Raw genomic sequence first — 14,511 nt, 5'->3', positions numbered from 1 at the left:
CTTATGGTGTATTATATTTGTTTATTATCAGCATTATCCTGCACAATAATCAATGACTCATCTTAACTTTTTCTATTGGTCTTTGTTTTAAAAAAAATACATTTTCTAGTTCATCTTGAAAAAGTATACTGTTTTCATGCAAAGAAATATAAACTTTTATGTATATTTAATGTATAGATATCGTAATTGTACACTATATGTCATTATGGTCATGCCAATAAAGCAATTTGAATTGAATTGATTAAAAAACGAATTGACGTCAAACAGGTTTTTGCATTGTATCATTTTGATTTGTCTTTGACCTTATTTCCGTCTTCAACCTTGAAGCAGCCTAAATAATGAAAGTACATGTGATTATAAATATCCATATCTATGTCCATAATCTAGAAGCTAATCATTTGATTTCATTTATTGCATTCAACATAGTGCTATTTCCCCCCATTAGTAGCTTATCATCATTTAAAATGTAATCAGGCCTGTTAAAGAGATGTTACTTCCTGTTTTAAGAAAAGCCGTAATGGGTTTCTACCTCACATGCACATGCTGATTGTATGAACTATGCTTTAAACAAAGCACAAATAAGCATTGACACTGAGTTAAAGCTTCTTCTTGGATTAGTCCATCTGAACAAGTGTCCGTAAACCACTACGGCCGAATGCCCTGAGACAATAGTGAGCACGCCGATGGCCCACAGGGCTCTCTGGGAAGTGAGATCCAACAAGGACCTGCAATGATTTGCTTATCACCTGAGGTGGCGTTTTAAAGAGCAATGGATGTCTTTGAGACGGTAGCTTGTAAATAAAAAAGGTCATTTTAAATAGGGAAGGGAGGGGACTACCCTTAACAGTCTCATGTAGTGGACAACAACGTCTGGGGACACACTGAACTATGTCTTCTGTTTCTCATGAGGGAGCTCACTCACGTGTAGAAAATAACCCTGATGATGTCATCATGGTATCTTGAGATAAGCCTGTTCACATCAGCATTTCAAAGCTAACATCAAACTGCACAAATACATTCATTCCAATGGATTAGAGCAGGGGTGTCAAACTCAATTTCATTCCGGGCCACATCAGCATTATGGTTGCACTCAAAGGGCCGGTTGTAATTTTAATTATATATAAATATACATATGTAAATATATAATATAATAATATATTAAATAATGTATTATATTACATTGTTGGCCCTGCATTGGATTATTATCAGTTCTGGTAATATCTTCCTAAATTACTACGTCTGAAAGCAGAAGTCTAGGGCAAATCATTGAAAGCAAATATTCAACAATTACACCTCTTGTATTGTATATTGTATTCTTTGCAAGCTCTTGCGGGCCACATAAAATGAGGTCGCGGGCCGGATTTGGCCCCCGGGCCTTGAGTTTGACACCCCTGGATTAGAGGATCAGTGGATCCACTTGTAAAGGTATCAGAGTTCTACTTTGGTCCACTGGGTGCCAATGACCAATAGAAAGCTGTCTTGATGCCGCTGACCTGACCAACAGGCATCAAACTGATGCAGGGAGAACATCCTCTAACAGAATTGCAGGCATTGAAGCAACAGTTTGGATTTCAAGCCACTTAAACAAAAGGCTCATTTCTGGGTTTAAGGACATGTTCTTGCAGCACACTACTCTACAGCAACTGAGCTAGCAAGTGTGCTACTGATCAGCGAGAGCTGCTTTCCACCTCCAACAATTTCAAAAATAACTTTTTTTGGAGAGGAGGTTTACCTGAGAGGCAGATGTGCCGGTCTGTCCGGCGTAGGGTGAGGGGGCCATGTTGGGCTCGCTCTTGATGGTGGAGGCGTGTTCTGAGACGGACAGGGAGTTTGGGGAGCTGGTGTCAGAGTTGGTGCAGCCTAGAGAAAAACAGGACCGTCAAATGACTTCTCAGATTGAAGATAAACCCACAACTATGAGACTGTAATCAGACACCCTTCAGTATTATATATATATATATTATATAATAGTGATTTATTTGAAGACCTTCAATCAGTAGCCTTTTTACCAGCTTTAGGGCGTTTTCACCAGCCAACATTTAGTCAAATATCTTAACATTTGGAAAGACTTCTACAAACACATCTCTGACCTTACTTTTTCTTACACACCCTTTAGCAAATGTAGTCTTTTTAGTTTGGTCCACTTTAATTTCTGCACAAATTGAAGTAGAATAAATAGTAAACAAACCAAAAGTATCAACCTCACCCTGACAGGTCAGGCACACGTCGTGTTCAGGTCAAGTTGCCCAAATCACTACTCTCATCAGTCATAACAAGTGTGAACTAAATGTGCTGACTCAAGGCCTTCTGATATCCTCCACGGTAGGCTTTGAACATACACTGCTGATAATCACTTTCATTACATTTTGAGTGGTTTAGTCAACTTCGTAACACCTGACAGTCCCGGGCATTGTCTGATAGTCCCGGTCAGACAACGTTTACAGCTTGAAAAGGTGTTGAATAAAAACATGTTTTATGTAAGAGCAGAAAGTAAGGGGGAAGAAACTAACATTTGAGTTTATCCTAACAAGTCAAAGTACATCAAACTGTGCATTCAGATTCCTTTGTCCATCTTCCCCACCTACTACACTCCACTCTCCTCTTCCTTACTTCGGGACCACAGAAGAAAGGCAGCCTCTTGGCTAACTGATTCATATGCACAGTCGCTGTTAAATAAAGGAAAGAAATCAGGCCGTACCTGTGGATGTTTTATTCTTGGGCATTTTGGGTTTGCGCTTCCTGGTCTGAATGCTCTCTTTCTTCATGGCCAGAGGTCTGGCCACCTGATGGGAGTAGATCAACACACATTAGCTCCCAGTGATACAGTCTGAGGTGTCATGACAACCCACACAGCCCCCCCCCCACACTGATAACAATGACCACAATGCCCTTGGAGAGGTTTTACACTGCGCAAATAATGGGCTGGTTTGTTGTTGCTGTGGTTTGGAGCTGTTTCACACGTACGAGAAAACGTTATATATCAGGATCCAGCATGGATCCGCACACAGTCAACAGCTCATCACTTCATGCAATCAACAGTTGAGTATTAAGTGAACCAAAACTATCCTCCTATCATAACCATCATTAAGGATAAGATCACTTTGGAAACGTACTTTGGCAATGAACCCCAACTGAGCATGGCTCTCTGTAAGATGGACCTTCCTCCTGTCGCATGTTGTGTTTGATAGTTGTGTTGGGCAAACTGCGATATAACCTATGTGATAATAAGAGCGTCACTGTCCTTCCAAAAGAACAAAGCATACGGCCAGTTGAGTGTCTGCAGCATTCCCCTCACACTGGTTCTGATGCAGCAGTGTGTTATCTTGTGCTACTCTGTGGAGCTCTTTCACTGCAGCACTGCACCAGATTACACAACAATAATAAAGCTGCAACAGAACCAATGCATTTAACACCTGTGTGAGAAAAGCCTGGCTCTGCCCAGGAGGCACCATGAAGAGATATGGACTGTGGAGGTTCGTACCCCGTGCAGCTTCATGTAGAGGCCGCAGGCGTTGCACACGGGCTCTCCGTCAGCGTTGCGCCTCCACAGGGTGGTGGTGCTGGTGTGGCAGTTAGTGCAGCAGAGCCCGGCCCGGCGAGAGGTGGTCTGCTGCAGGGGGGGGGGGAGACATTTCAATAACTCACAAATCAATAATTGTGCAATATAAAGACTAACTTTGCAATAGTCATTTTTAACTAAAAGCATTCATTTTTATACATTTCCCAACATCTCATTTTTATAAGGTCTCAATACGATATGTTATTTATGTCACTTAGATCTTTTAAATTGCTGCTACACATTTTTTACCCATGGTTGGGTAATTCTTTGACTCATGTGTGCTTTTCTTTTGTATTACTGCATGCCTTGTTTTCCTGCTATGCCATGTTTGCTGTAACACTGTATGTCCCCGCTGTAGGACTAATACATTCTGATTCTGATCACTTCGGTTGGCTGAAACCCACCTCATCTTTTTGAGCAGTCAGAAATAGACTCACAATCCTAACCCTCAACTCTATGTATCCATGATCTATAGTGTGTGGAAGTTCAGTTTTCCACAATGTTTTGGCAATGAATTGCAGGATGTCAGAAAGCGTTTGCTGCAACAATGATGCATTCTAAATGCAAACATTTAAATAATGTGGGGCAACCTTTAAAGACAGCTTGAATATTGTACGACACCCTCTATGGTGAGAATATCAGCTTGGTTTTGCACAACAACAGTCACGTTGCTTTGGAAAGCCTCGTCTAAAAGCGGCTCTCAAGGGCAAGGTCGCTGCAGGACAAATAAAAGAGGGAAAACAGCCGAGACGTTGGGCAACTCACAGCTGCTGCAGAGAAACATACTGCGTGGGGCCTTGACACCCACCCACCCAGCAAACACACCACACAGCTCTCCCATTGCATAAAGCTCAGTCAGCTGCTTTCATACCAGCGGTAGCATATCAATCTCAAGAGGAAATAAATAGAGGATTTTGCATTATTAATTGACATAACAATTTCCTTTTACAACCCTAATTATATTTGAAAAACATTTTAGAAGGCCTCACGAAATACTTTAATGTCAATTAAAATGTGAAGGGATGTGTGTAATGTGGTGATTGACATTATTCACCCACGGATCTATGGGTTGGGGTATTGTTCCGCACGGACATTTTAGTTAACCGGACTTCCTGTTGATGTGAAATCCGAAAACATTTAAAAAAAATTAAATAAGACTTTATTCCGAGTTTGCTTGCTTTTCTCTTTGGAAGTCATCACATAACGGCATTGTAATACACGGTTCGGCTGCATTAAATATTACATATCTGTCGTAGTTCTTTATTTATAGAGCCCTGATGAGAAGACTTCTAGACAAAGAGGAAGAACTGCCGCCGAAACTGAATATGTGACGTGGATCATAAATATATCAGCAATTAAACAACATCTTCAATTTCTCTTCACAATATACGTCTCCTTGCAGTATCAACACTAATTCGGCTGACTTTGATATTTGATCCAATCGGTATATTGGTATATTTACACCATAACGGTGCACAGCTGATAGAAAGGGACACCCGGTGGTTAAAGTACGCTATTGAAATGTATTATTTTTATTATTAGATATTAATAGGAGACACAGACAGACAAACTAATACGGCTTTATTTAAACATTAAAGAATACTTTAGGTCAGGGGTGGGGAACCTCCGGCCTCCGGGCCGTATACGGCCGGCGAGACAATTTGGTACGGCCCTCGAGGTAATTTATAAACACACGCAAAAAATAAAAAAATGAAAGAAATCTAGACCGCAAAAATATTAAACAAGCGAGTGCCTGTTTTTCCTGGCCACGGTCAGGGTCCTTGAACACAACACAAGCCTAACGTGTCATCACGTGGTATATGTCTCGACTGACAGGGGTGCAGTTCTGACGGAGAGCACCAGAACGCCACTCCAGCACTTCAGAAATTGCAGTACCGATAAGTCCATACACATGCCGCAGTTTCTGCGTGTCTGTGTCTTTAGTTGAAAGCCCAGTGGCGATCTGCTCATCTGTCATACTGATCAGACAGTCAATAACTGTGTTGTTATCATTAGCATCTGGTTAGCTAGCTATGCTAACGAATATAAGAAGCTTTTTCTACAACCAGTGAGGTAAAGGCACTTTATATGATCATTATAGTTATAAAAAAAATAAGAGAATAAAGTAAACAGGTATAAAATACTATATGACAGTTATTAATAAAGAAGAATACAGTTTGAAAGGGGAGTGATTTGTCAAATATCCATAAATTAAAAGAAAATCTGCTTACAGTTGTGTTTGGGTGTTGAGAGATGTGTCCATAGATCTCCTAATGTTGCTCTCAAAGTGCACCAGATGGATGCTTTTAACTTCAACATTTAAGCATGCCCCCCGGACCCCAGAGGAGGTTAGGTCCCCCCCCCACTTAAATCATGTTCACATGGATAGGAAACTAAATACATTTGCACACTTCTTGTGTCCATATCTTTCTGTTTTGGTGGTCACGCCACACCCTGCACGTGCATGCATGTCATGGTGAGATATCTGGATTAAGAGGTTGCTTTTTCTTTGCACAGAATTAAATGAATGGGCTGTGATTTTAGTTTTTTTTAAGCAGAGGTCAATAACTTGTACGGCCCTCTGAGGATATTGTAAAAATTGAAATGGCCCTTGAGAGGAAAAAGGTTCCCCACCCCTGCTTTAGGTTAAGGTCTTATTTTGAATAAGAAAAAAGTTGTGGGGGTATAAATATTAAGCCTGACAAAGTACTAATATATTGCTTTCCTGCAATGTTAACTACTTTATGTTTAAGCACTTATTTTAACTGATATTATACGTATGTATTATACTCTTATAAGATGTATGTAGATAGTATAAGAAATGTTCAGAATACGACAGTTTAGTGGAGGTGGAGGTATCCATCAGTGGCGGTGTCCATCCATCCATCTTCTCCCGCTTATCCGTGGGTGGGTCGCGGGGGTAGCAGTTCCAGCAGAGAGCCCCAAACTTTCTTTTCCCTGGCGACATCAACCAGCTCTGACTGGGGGATCCCAAGGCGCTCCCAGGCCAGCGAAGAGATATAATCCCTCCACCCGGTCCTAGGTCTACCCCTTGGTCTCTTCCCAGCTGGACGTGCCTGGAACACCTCCCTAGGGAGGCGCCCAGGTGGCATCCTAACTAGGTGCCCGAACCTTGTTAGGTATACACACATATTGATAGATGTCTTGTAATTCACTGTTGAGGAACCTGCGACCCAAGTTGTTCATCTCCGACCTTGTCAGGTATTGAATATTCAATAAATAAAGAACCCGTACAAATCCAGTTTGGACAGAGTGCCGTGGTTCCATCCCATTTCAAAGTGCTGTTCGACGCTCGGCGTAACCCTCGGAGCACACTCTCCAATCACAGAGCTTGAGGACTATCACAGGGTTTGTCAAGCGAAGCGGAGAGAATACTTACTTCCGGGTGTAAACTTCTCTAAAGCAAATGAGCTGCTCCGACCCTCGGTCCTGACGGACTCCAACTTGTGTTTATTAATCAAACAAATAAATAAACACAAGGATAATTATGTGTTGTTGTTGAGTAAATAACAGTGTGTGGTTTAGAAAAGAATACAAGATTAGAAGGAAAAAACGATGAAACAATACAGATTTCAGTATTCTGAGCCCCCACTCTCCCCATAACTGACGGCAACAAAAGTCCTACATTATTCAATTAAAATAAAGAAGTAAAAACAATAAGTGTGGCTTGATATTACATTACATCACATTGCATTTAGCTGACGCTTTTATCCAAAGCGACTTACAATAAGTGCGTTCAACCAACAAAATACAAACTTGAAGAAAACAGAATCATATAAGTATCAGGCTTCATAGAGCAAACACATTTCAAGTGCTACTCAACTGGCTTTAGAGAAGCCAGTCCTTTATTAGTATATAAGTGCTTTGTTAGTAGTTCTATCGCTCGAAGTGGAGTCGAAAGAGATGAGTGTTCAGTCTGCGCCGGAAGGTGTGTGAGCTTTCTGCTGTCCTGATGTCAGTGGGAGCTCATGATAGCAAACCCATATTTCTGCTGATGGGAACTTGGGTCCCCCTCGCAGCGAGGGTGCAGCGAGCCGTTTGGCTGATGCAGAGCGGAGTGCACGTGCTGGGGTGTACGGTTAACCATGTCCTGGATGTAGGAAGGGCCAGATCCATTCGCAGCATGGTACGCAAGCACCATTGTCTTGAAGTGGATTCTAGCAGTTACCGGAAGCCAGTGGAGGGAGCGGAGGAGCGGCGTGGTGTGGGAACATTCAGGAAGGTTGAAGACCAGACGAGCCGCTGCATTCTGGATGAGCTGCAGGTCGGATGGCACATGCAGGTAGACCAGCCAGGAGGGATATTGATATTGATATTGAGTAAGAAAAAGGTTGATAAACGCTGTGAGAATGGATCTGCGGAGAGCATTTCGCCGCGATCCCAACTAATCTATTACCAACGTTCAGGGAGCTCTAGTCAATGGGACGCCCTGCCCGTTGAAAACCGACTCTCAAGGGGTACCCTGTGCGTAATATGGTGACAGGGAGGGGCCCTGACCGCCCGTCAACATGTGATGGGAAAACGTTGAGAACGTGTTGGTTTCAATGAACATCACAATCCAAAGTAACTTGTAGCTCAGTGGCAAATTGCCACTGTAACAAATAGGATAATTATTATTAATGATTGTTTAAGTATGTTTGCATTTATATTCTAATGAACAGTTAAAATGTAAATTAAATCGTCATCAATCTGTTCAGATGTATATTGGTGTGTGTGTGTGTGCGTGCGTGCGTGCGTGTGTGTGTGTGTGTGTGTGTGTGTGTGTGTGTGTGTGTGTGTGTGTGTGTGTGTGTGTGTGTGTGTGTGTGTGTGTGTGTGTGTGTGTGTGTCTCACCAGTCGTTTCTGCGGTTTGATAAGCGGCCGGTTGATCCCGTTCATCTTGTGGTATAGCCCGCAGGCGTTGCATAGGTAGTGCCCGGTCCCGTCCCGGCGCCACAGCGGGGTGGACACCGAGCCGCAGTTCACACACTCCCGGCCCTCCGTGCACATGTCGTCGATCAGGTCTGCCCGGGGAGAGACACACTGGGTGTTAGGATGTAGCCGGTGTTAAGAGCACATTCACATCAGAACTCCTTTTATTCTTTATGTGGCGCAAATATTATTCTTTGATTCTTTAAAGCTGCATCACAACCTTCTGTCCAGCCAGCGCAGTTTGAATCATCACCCTTCTATTGTTATTCGATATATCTGTATCTTATAAACTAGTTGTTGTAGGCTACTTTGTATTTATCGTCTCAGCTACATGCAAACTGATGTTTTCTTTGTATTCAGTATAAATAAAATACAACGAGAAACATGCCTTATCGTGTGTAATGTCTTTGTTTATGTGGAAGAAAATACATATGTATATATATATATATATATATTCTTCTAATAACAACATGCTGAGGAGGAGACATACATTCATAATCTGGAAACAAATTCCTGTTTACGAGAACTAACGTCTAGGTGCGGAGAAGGGGGGGGGGGGGGGTCTGGTTACGCGCCAGCGCATGATGAATAGCCATGAGTAGGAATGTACCCCTCTCCCCCCATCCCCTCCGTGATGAAGAGACATCAAACCCCCAGAATGGATGAATGGAGAGACAGACTGATGGAGAGGGGGTGTTCTGTGTTATCAGCTTGGAGGCACTCCGTCACAGCTCTGACACACGACGGACTCCTGGCATTAATTCCCCATATTCCTTATCCCTCAATTCAGAGAACGAAGAAGAGAGGAGGCTCTGTGATTGGTTCTTCTCACACACAGCCACATTCATGTTGAAATGACCATGATGTTGTCTCAGTGAATAAGAGCTTATAATATATAATGCCATAAACATTAATGACACCATTCTGTTCAGGGCATGGTCTTTGGCGCACAGCTACAGCTGAAATACTTCATTCACTTCCGCATTTCCTGTTTCACACTTCTGCTTAACAACAACAACAACAACAACAACAACAACAACAACAACAACAACAACAACAACTCATAGCTAATATTTCACTTCACATGTGTCTTAATTAATAATTATTAATAATAAATGTTGTCCCTAACATGCATTATTATTGGCACTGTCGCCAGTGTGTGTGTGTGTGTGTGTGTGTGTGTGTGTGTGTGTGTGTGTGTGTGTGTGTGTGTGTGTGTGTGTGTGTGTGTGTGTGGTGTGTGTGTGTGTGTGTGTGGTGTGTGTGTGTGTGTGTGTGTGTGTGTGTGTGTGTGTGTGTGTGTGTGTGTGTGTGTGTGTGTGTGTGTGTGTGTATTGGACTGCTGTAATCACAACAGTGCACTGTTCGCGGGATTACATGAACCTTTTTAATGGATTGTTTGTAGAGCTTCTCTTTGTGAGGAACGTGCATTGTGTGAATGCGGAGGATTGTTTGGGAGACTTTGATTCGATCTGCAGGTCCTGTCACAGACCTGCAGATCTGCTCTAATAAATATCCAGCCGCCTCATAATGTAGGCCCGATACACGAACCAACTGAACTGACCCAGGCAGGGGGGCAACTTCTAAAAAATCGAAAGCAAATACTGTCCATTGTATAATAATGGACATTTGCTACACTTTTAAATTTAGCAGCTTTAATTAATAATGAAATATGAACGAACATATTCTTAACTTTGAGTGATTTATAGCAATCCAGTGAAAAAGCCTACAGGTGGGGCCATACACACATTAACTTTTCTAAATTTGATTCTGCACTTTTTAAATAGATTTAATTCCAATTTAAATATAAACATTTATATTGTAAGAGTTACAAATACAACTAGCGAGTATACAGCTTGGGAACTGTATACAAATAATATGTTCAGTAATTAAAAAAGACTCTCCGTGTGTCTTAGACCTTTGGTTAGTTTAAATGCGCTTCTCATTTAAAATATTGATTTGAAAGTTTGACTTCAAGAAATAAACGTCTCTTTATGTTCGATGTAGAAATTAGTTTTGGGGTCTTTACCCAGACTGGTCCTCCTCCCGGAGAGTCCTCCATGCCGGCCCTGCAGACTGATCATCCCACTCTCGAAGTGTCCTGGTGTCCAGGAGGACGTCGCCATCTCAGGGCTCATGTACGCGTACGGGCTGGAGTAGGATCCTCCGACCGAGCGTACCAGCGCGCCCCCATACTGCTCCGCCCGGGAGCCGTTCCCGAGCACCAGCGGGCTCTGATAGCTGGCCTCCCGCCCCGTGCTGCTGCTGACCGGCGGGCTGTGCGAGTACGAGAAGCCGTGCGGGGCAGGGTGAGGGCTGCTGGGCGTAAAGGAGGAGCAGTCCGCGGCGCTCTGGGGCCAGCCGTGGTGCCCGCCGAGGCCGTGGGACTGGTGGGCCGAGTCGCAGGTCTGCAGGTAGGGCAGCATGGCCGGGACCCTGCTGGTGGGCACGTAGACCGGGGAGCTGGCGGAGGGGTGCATGTAGTTCCCGGTGTCGTGTGCGTAAGGGGACTGGTTGGACAAGGCCAGGCTCTGATACATTTTCACAACTGTGTGGCGTAAAGTGTAGTTTGAATGTGTTCGGCTGCGACAGTCCTGCGGAGGCGAGCCTCTGCTCTGCTGCAGGGTTATTAATCTGGGCCTTTTTTAACAACTAATTGAAATTCTGGAGAATTCTGTCCTATGGAGAAAAAAAAGATTTATTAAACGTGTGATATGAAGAAATTACTTACAAACAGTTCGAGGGCATCTGATAAAATAAGTTATCATTTGTAATCATTCATAGGCCTACTCGATATACACTGCAGTTACATATATGGTGGTAATCCGTTTCCACATACATTTCAGCAAGTTATAAAATCGAAAATAGTTCATTTCCGAGGTGAAGTAAGGTTAGCTCGTGAGAATAGATGTCTGGACAAAAGTCAACAATGATCCACCATCAGTCATATCTCATCTGTCCATGCAGATAGAGACACTATCACTGCCTCATTAATCACAAGCATAACGGAAATCAAACAACAGATATGGAGCTGTGTTCCATATCTGCCATACATATATGTTCTATCAATAGTACGTCAAATCACATACAGGGCTGATAATAGCGCGTGCTGATGAGGAACAGCATTTATTTCCAAGGGCTCTCAGTGTATTATCTCACCAGATAAGGACGGTCGTGCGATAAAGCAGTCCCGTCCTCTGTACCACAGCGCATAACACGTATTCCCTCCACACAGAGACACGTACCAGGCAGCGCGAGGACTCTCTCCAAAGATCTCGTTTTACGCGTAAACGCTCGCGCACCAAAATAAACCAAAGTGGTGTTTTTGTTCCAGGAGGACTGCGGAGTTTCTCTTCCTGCAGCTGTATCTGGAGATAGTTACTGCCGCTGATAATTGCTGGTATGGGTGTGCTCCTATTCGCTCCCCTACTGGAAGATTTGTACCAGACAAGAACACGTGACGCGCTCGGCTGCTCCGAGGTAGGCCTTTTGGTGGGAAAGAGGGAGGGAGGGCGACAGGGAGGGGGAGGTCCCCTGGCTGGGAGGAGAGGGCCCACATCAGGGTTGAGGAGTGCTAAAGTAGCGACTTTATTTGCACCCGGGACATTTCGTGATTGTTATTGTGTTTGAGATAGTAGATACTTTATGAAGTTGGGAAATGATTTTGTCACAGCAGCATTATGGACAGTCAATCTGCAAGAATTACAACATTACTTTAAAAACAATATATACATATTCTCCGTAAAAAATACCTATATTCAGAATAGTATCTAAACATTATGCAGAATACAATTGGTACTCTCTAATATACCAATCTACTGAACATATACACATAGTGTAGGCTACTATACATATATATATATAGTGTGTATGAAATGAAAGTATATATATCCTGTGGTATAGGCTGCAATGTGTACAGTTTGTGCAAAGTGCTCATGATCAGAGAGAGGGAGTCCCTGAACAAACTTCAGCCAGGTGGAGGTGCTTTCCTTCTGAAGGAGGACACAGGCTTGGTGGAGGTGTGTTCCGTCTGGAGGAGGACACAGGCTTGGTGGAGGTGCTTTCCTTCTGAAGGAGGACACAGGCCAGGTGGAGGTGCTTTCCTTCTGAAGGAGGACACAGGCTTGGTGGAGGTGCTTTCCTTCTGAAGGAGGACACAGGCTTGGTGGAGGTGTGTTCCGTCTGGAGGAGGACACAGGCTTGGTGGAGGTGCTTTCCTTCTGAAGGAGGACACAGCATGGATACATCCAGGCACACCGGGAAGGATGAACCCCAGCAACCTGCAGGAGGCTCATTGTAAATGTATTATGCATCAGAATGACTCAGAGAGAAAGGCCTTTGAAATCATTAGTGATATTTACACTTGATTATATTTACGGGTTTAATGTGTTATTAAACCCACGATGATGATCATGTGATCATAATGATCCATCTTTAAAATGTAAGAAATAATGCAAATATTTCGGATAATATTCGCTACTCTTTTTCTGTCCGTTACTCGAACATTTAATTTATTCAAGATGTTATCGCTTAATAAAACTGGACATGACCAATGTTAGCCATAAGCCACTAAAAGAAAACACCTTCCCGTTCGGAATAAAGACAAACAGATAGTTAAATGTGTGAAAGGGAGAACTTTTACGAACACATAAATGAGACGATAAGAATTACGAGCAATAACTAACCGTTATGCTGCGTTCAAGGAACGCGTTCAGCAGCGGAGACACGACGGGATGCACCCCGCTTCAATAAAGGACGATTACTACGGTTATGATAGTTCACATAAATAAATATACATTCAACAATACAGAGGCTAAATAAATAAAAACGAATAACTGTGTGCTGATGAAACGGCCCTAAGGCCTAATGGCTGTGTGTTCCGCTGATTAGGCCTATAGCCTATGTTTGTTCATATTGTGGGACAACTTTCTGGCCAACAAATTATTGTTGTGAGAAATGATATCGGAAAATATAAGTGAACGGCTGACTGAGCTACTGTAGGAAACATCCCTTCAAAAAAATAAACATATTTACGGGAGCGTTGTTGATGTAATGAAATATGAAACTCAAATAGAGGCTTGTTTTCAACATCTGACCATGAAGAAGACCGAGAGTGATCGGAGGAGGAAGACCGCGACACAGGCGAGCATTCAGACCGTCGATGTGTGAAAGAGACATCAAGAAAACAGTCAACAGTAAATATCATATTTACATCTTTTAGGGCAGCCGACAAGTTGTGATTATGTCTCGGTATGCCTGCCTTTCCTTGGTCTTTTATTATCAGATGATTACCTTTCTTTCAGCTTGTATCCACAGAGGCTTACACTCAGTGCCTTTCCACCGACCAGTAACACAATGTCTGCTGAATGGAGCCATGAAGGAACCTTCCGTCTGTCTTCTAAGTATCCTTCATAATGCAGGGTGTGTTACCTTTTGTTATTCCGTTCATTCCCCCCTCTGATATATGTAACACTGAAACAGTGGAGTGTACACACTGCGTTCCTCTGATATATGTAACACTGAAACAGTGGAGTGTACACACTGCGCAGTAACACATATTTAAGCCACTGGATTGTTCAACACTGTCACATTAAAATGCAGACCAATAAATACAACCTGATCTCACCAGAATGCGTGACTCCACCACGACTCCTTAACACCACAATGCGTGGTGGAGTCACGAACTTTGTTACATTTACGTGTCGGCACCACGCAAACAACCCCAATGTAAAGTGAATGAGGCTCCTTTGTCGTGGTGCACACACGCATTTCTACAACGTCCCGCAGTGAGCTTTTATTCTATACAACGTTTTTTAAATCTACTTTATAACTCACGGGAGGCTTCTTTTATTTTATTTGTATTCATAATTATTTAAATTTTTCGTCAGAATGTAAAAATTAAATTAATTACGAATTTGTGTTCTCAAAAAACAGTGCATTGTGTGTAATGCAACTGCTAATTTTATTAAATTAGTTTGTTTTTAAGGAAGGCCAGAGCTTCAGCTGTGTCAAATAGATT

At 42.8% G+C, this 14,511-nt stretch overlaps 1 protein-coding gene across 3 annotated transcripts in view; it reads right to left on the bottom strand.

Annotated features, from left to right (window-relative positions):
• gata5 (GATA binding protein 5) overlaps positions 1-11,934 on the bottom strand; it is a 13,102-nt gene extending 1,168 nt beyond the window's left edge. Inside the window, exons 1-6 of one of the 3 annotated variants that reach the window (XM_034084429.1) lie at positions 11,652-11,934; positions 10,522-11,171; positions 8,415-8,584; positions 3,482-3,610; positions 2,699-2,783; positions 1,733-1,860 (exon numbers count right to left, since the gene is read on the bottom strand). In XM_034084429.1, coding sequence (XP_033940320.1) covers positions 1,733-1,860; positions 2,699-2,783; positions 3,482-3,610; positions 8,415-8,584; positions 10,522-11,032 — 1,023 coding nt within the window. In that variant the 5' untranslated portion in view covers positions 11,033-11,171; positions 11,652-11,934. The remainder of the gene's footprint in view (positions 1-1,732; positions 1,861-2,698; positions 2,784-3,481; positions 3,611-8,414; positions 8,585-10,521; positions 11,172-11,651) is intronic. The other 2 variants (XM_034084430.1, XM_034084432.1) reach the window with 2 other exon arrangements.
• Positions 11,935-14,511: the final 2,577 nt, after the last annotated feature.

Source organism: Pseudochaenichthys georgianus, chromosome 6, assembly GCF_902827115.2.
Source record: "Pseudochaenichthys georgianus chromosome 6, fPseGeo1.2, whole genome shotgun sequence".
NCBI classification, from domain to species: domain Eukaryota; kingdom Metazoa; phylum Chordata; class Actinopteri; order Perciformes; family Channichthyidae; genus Pseudochaenichthys; species Pseudochaenichthys georgianus.
The sequence above is the reverse complement of the archived record's forward strand: the minus strand, read 5'-3'. Positions and strand labels throughout refer to the sequence as shown.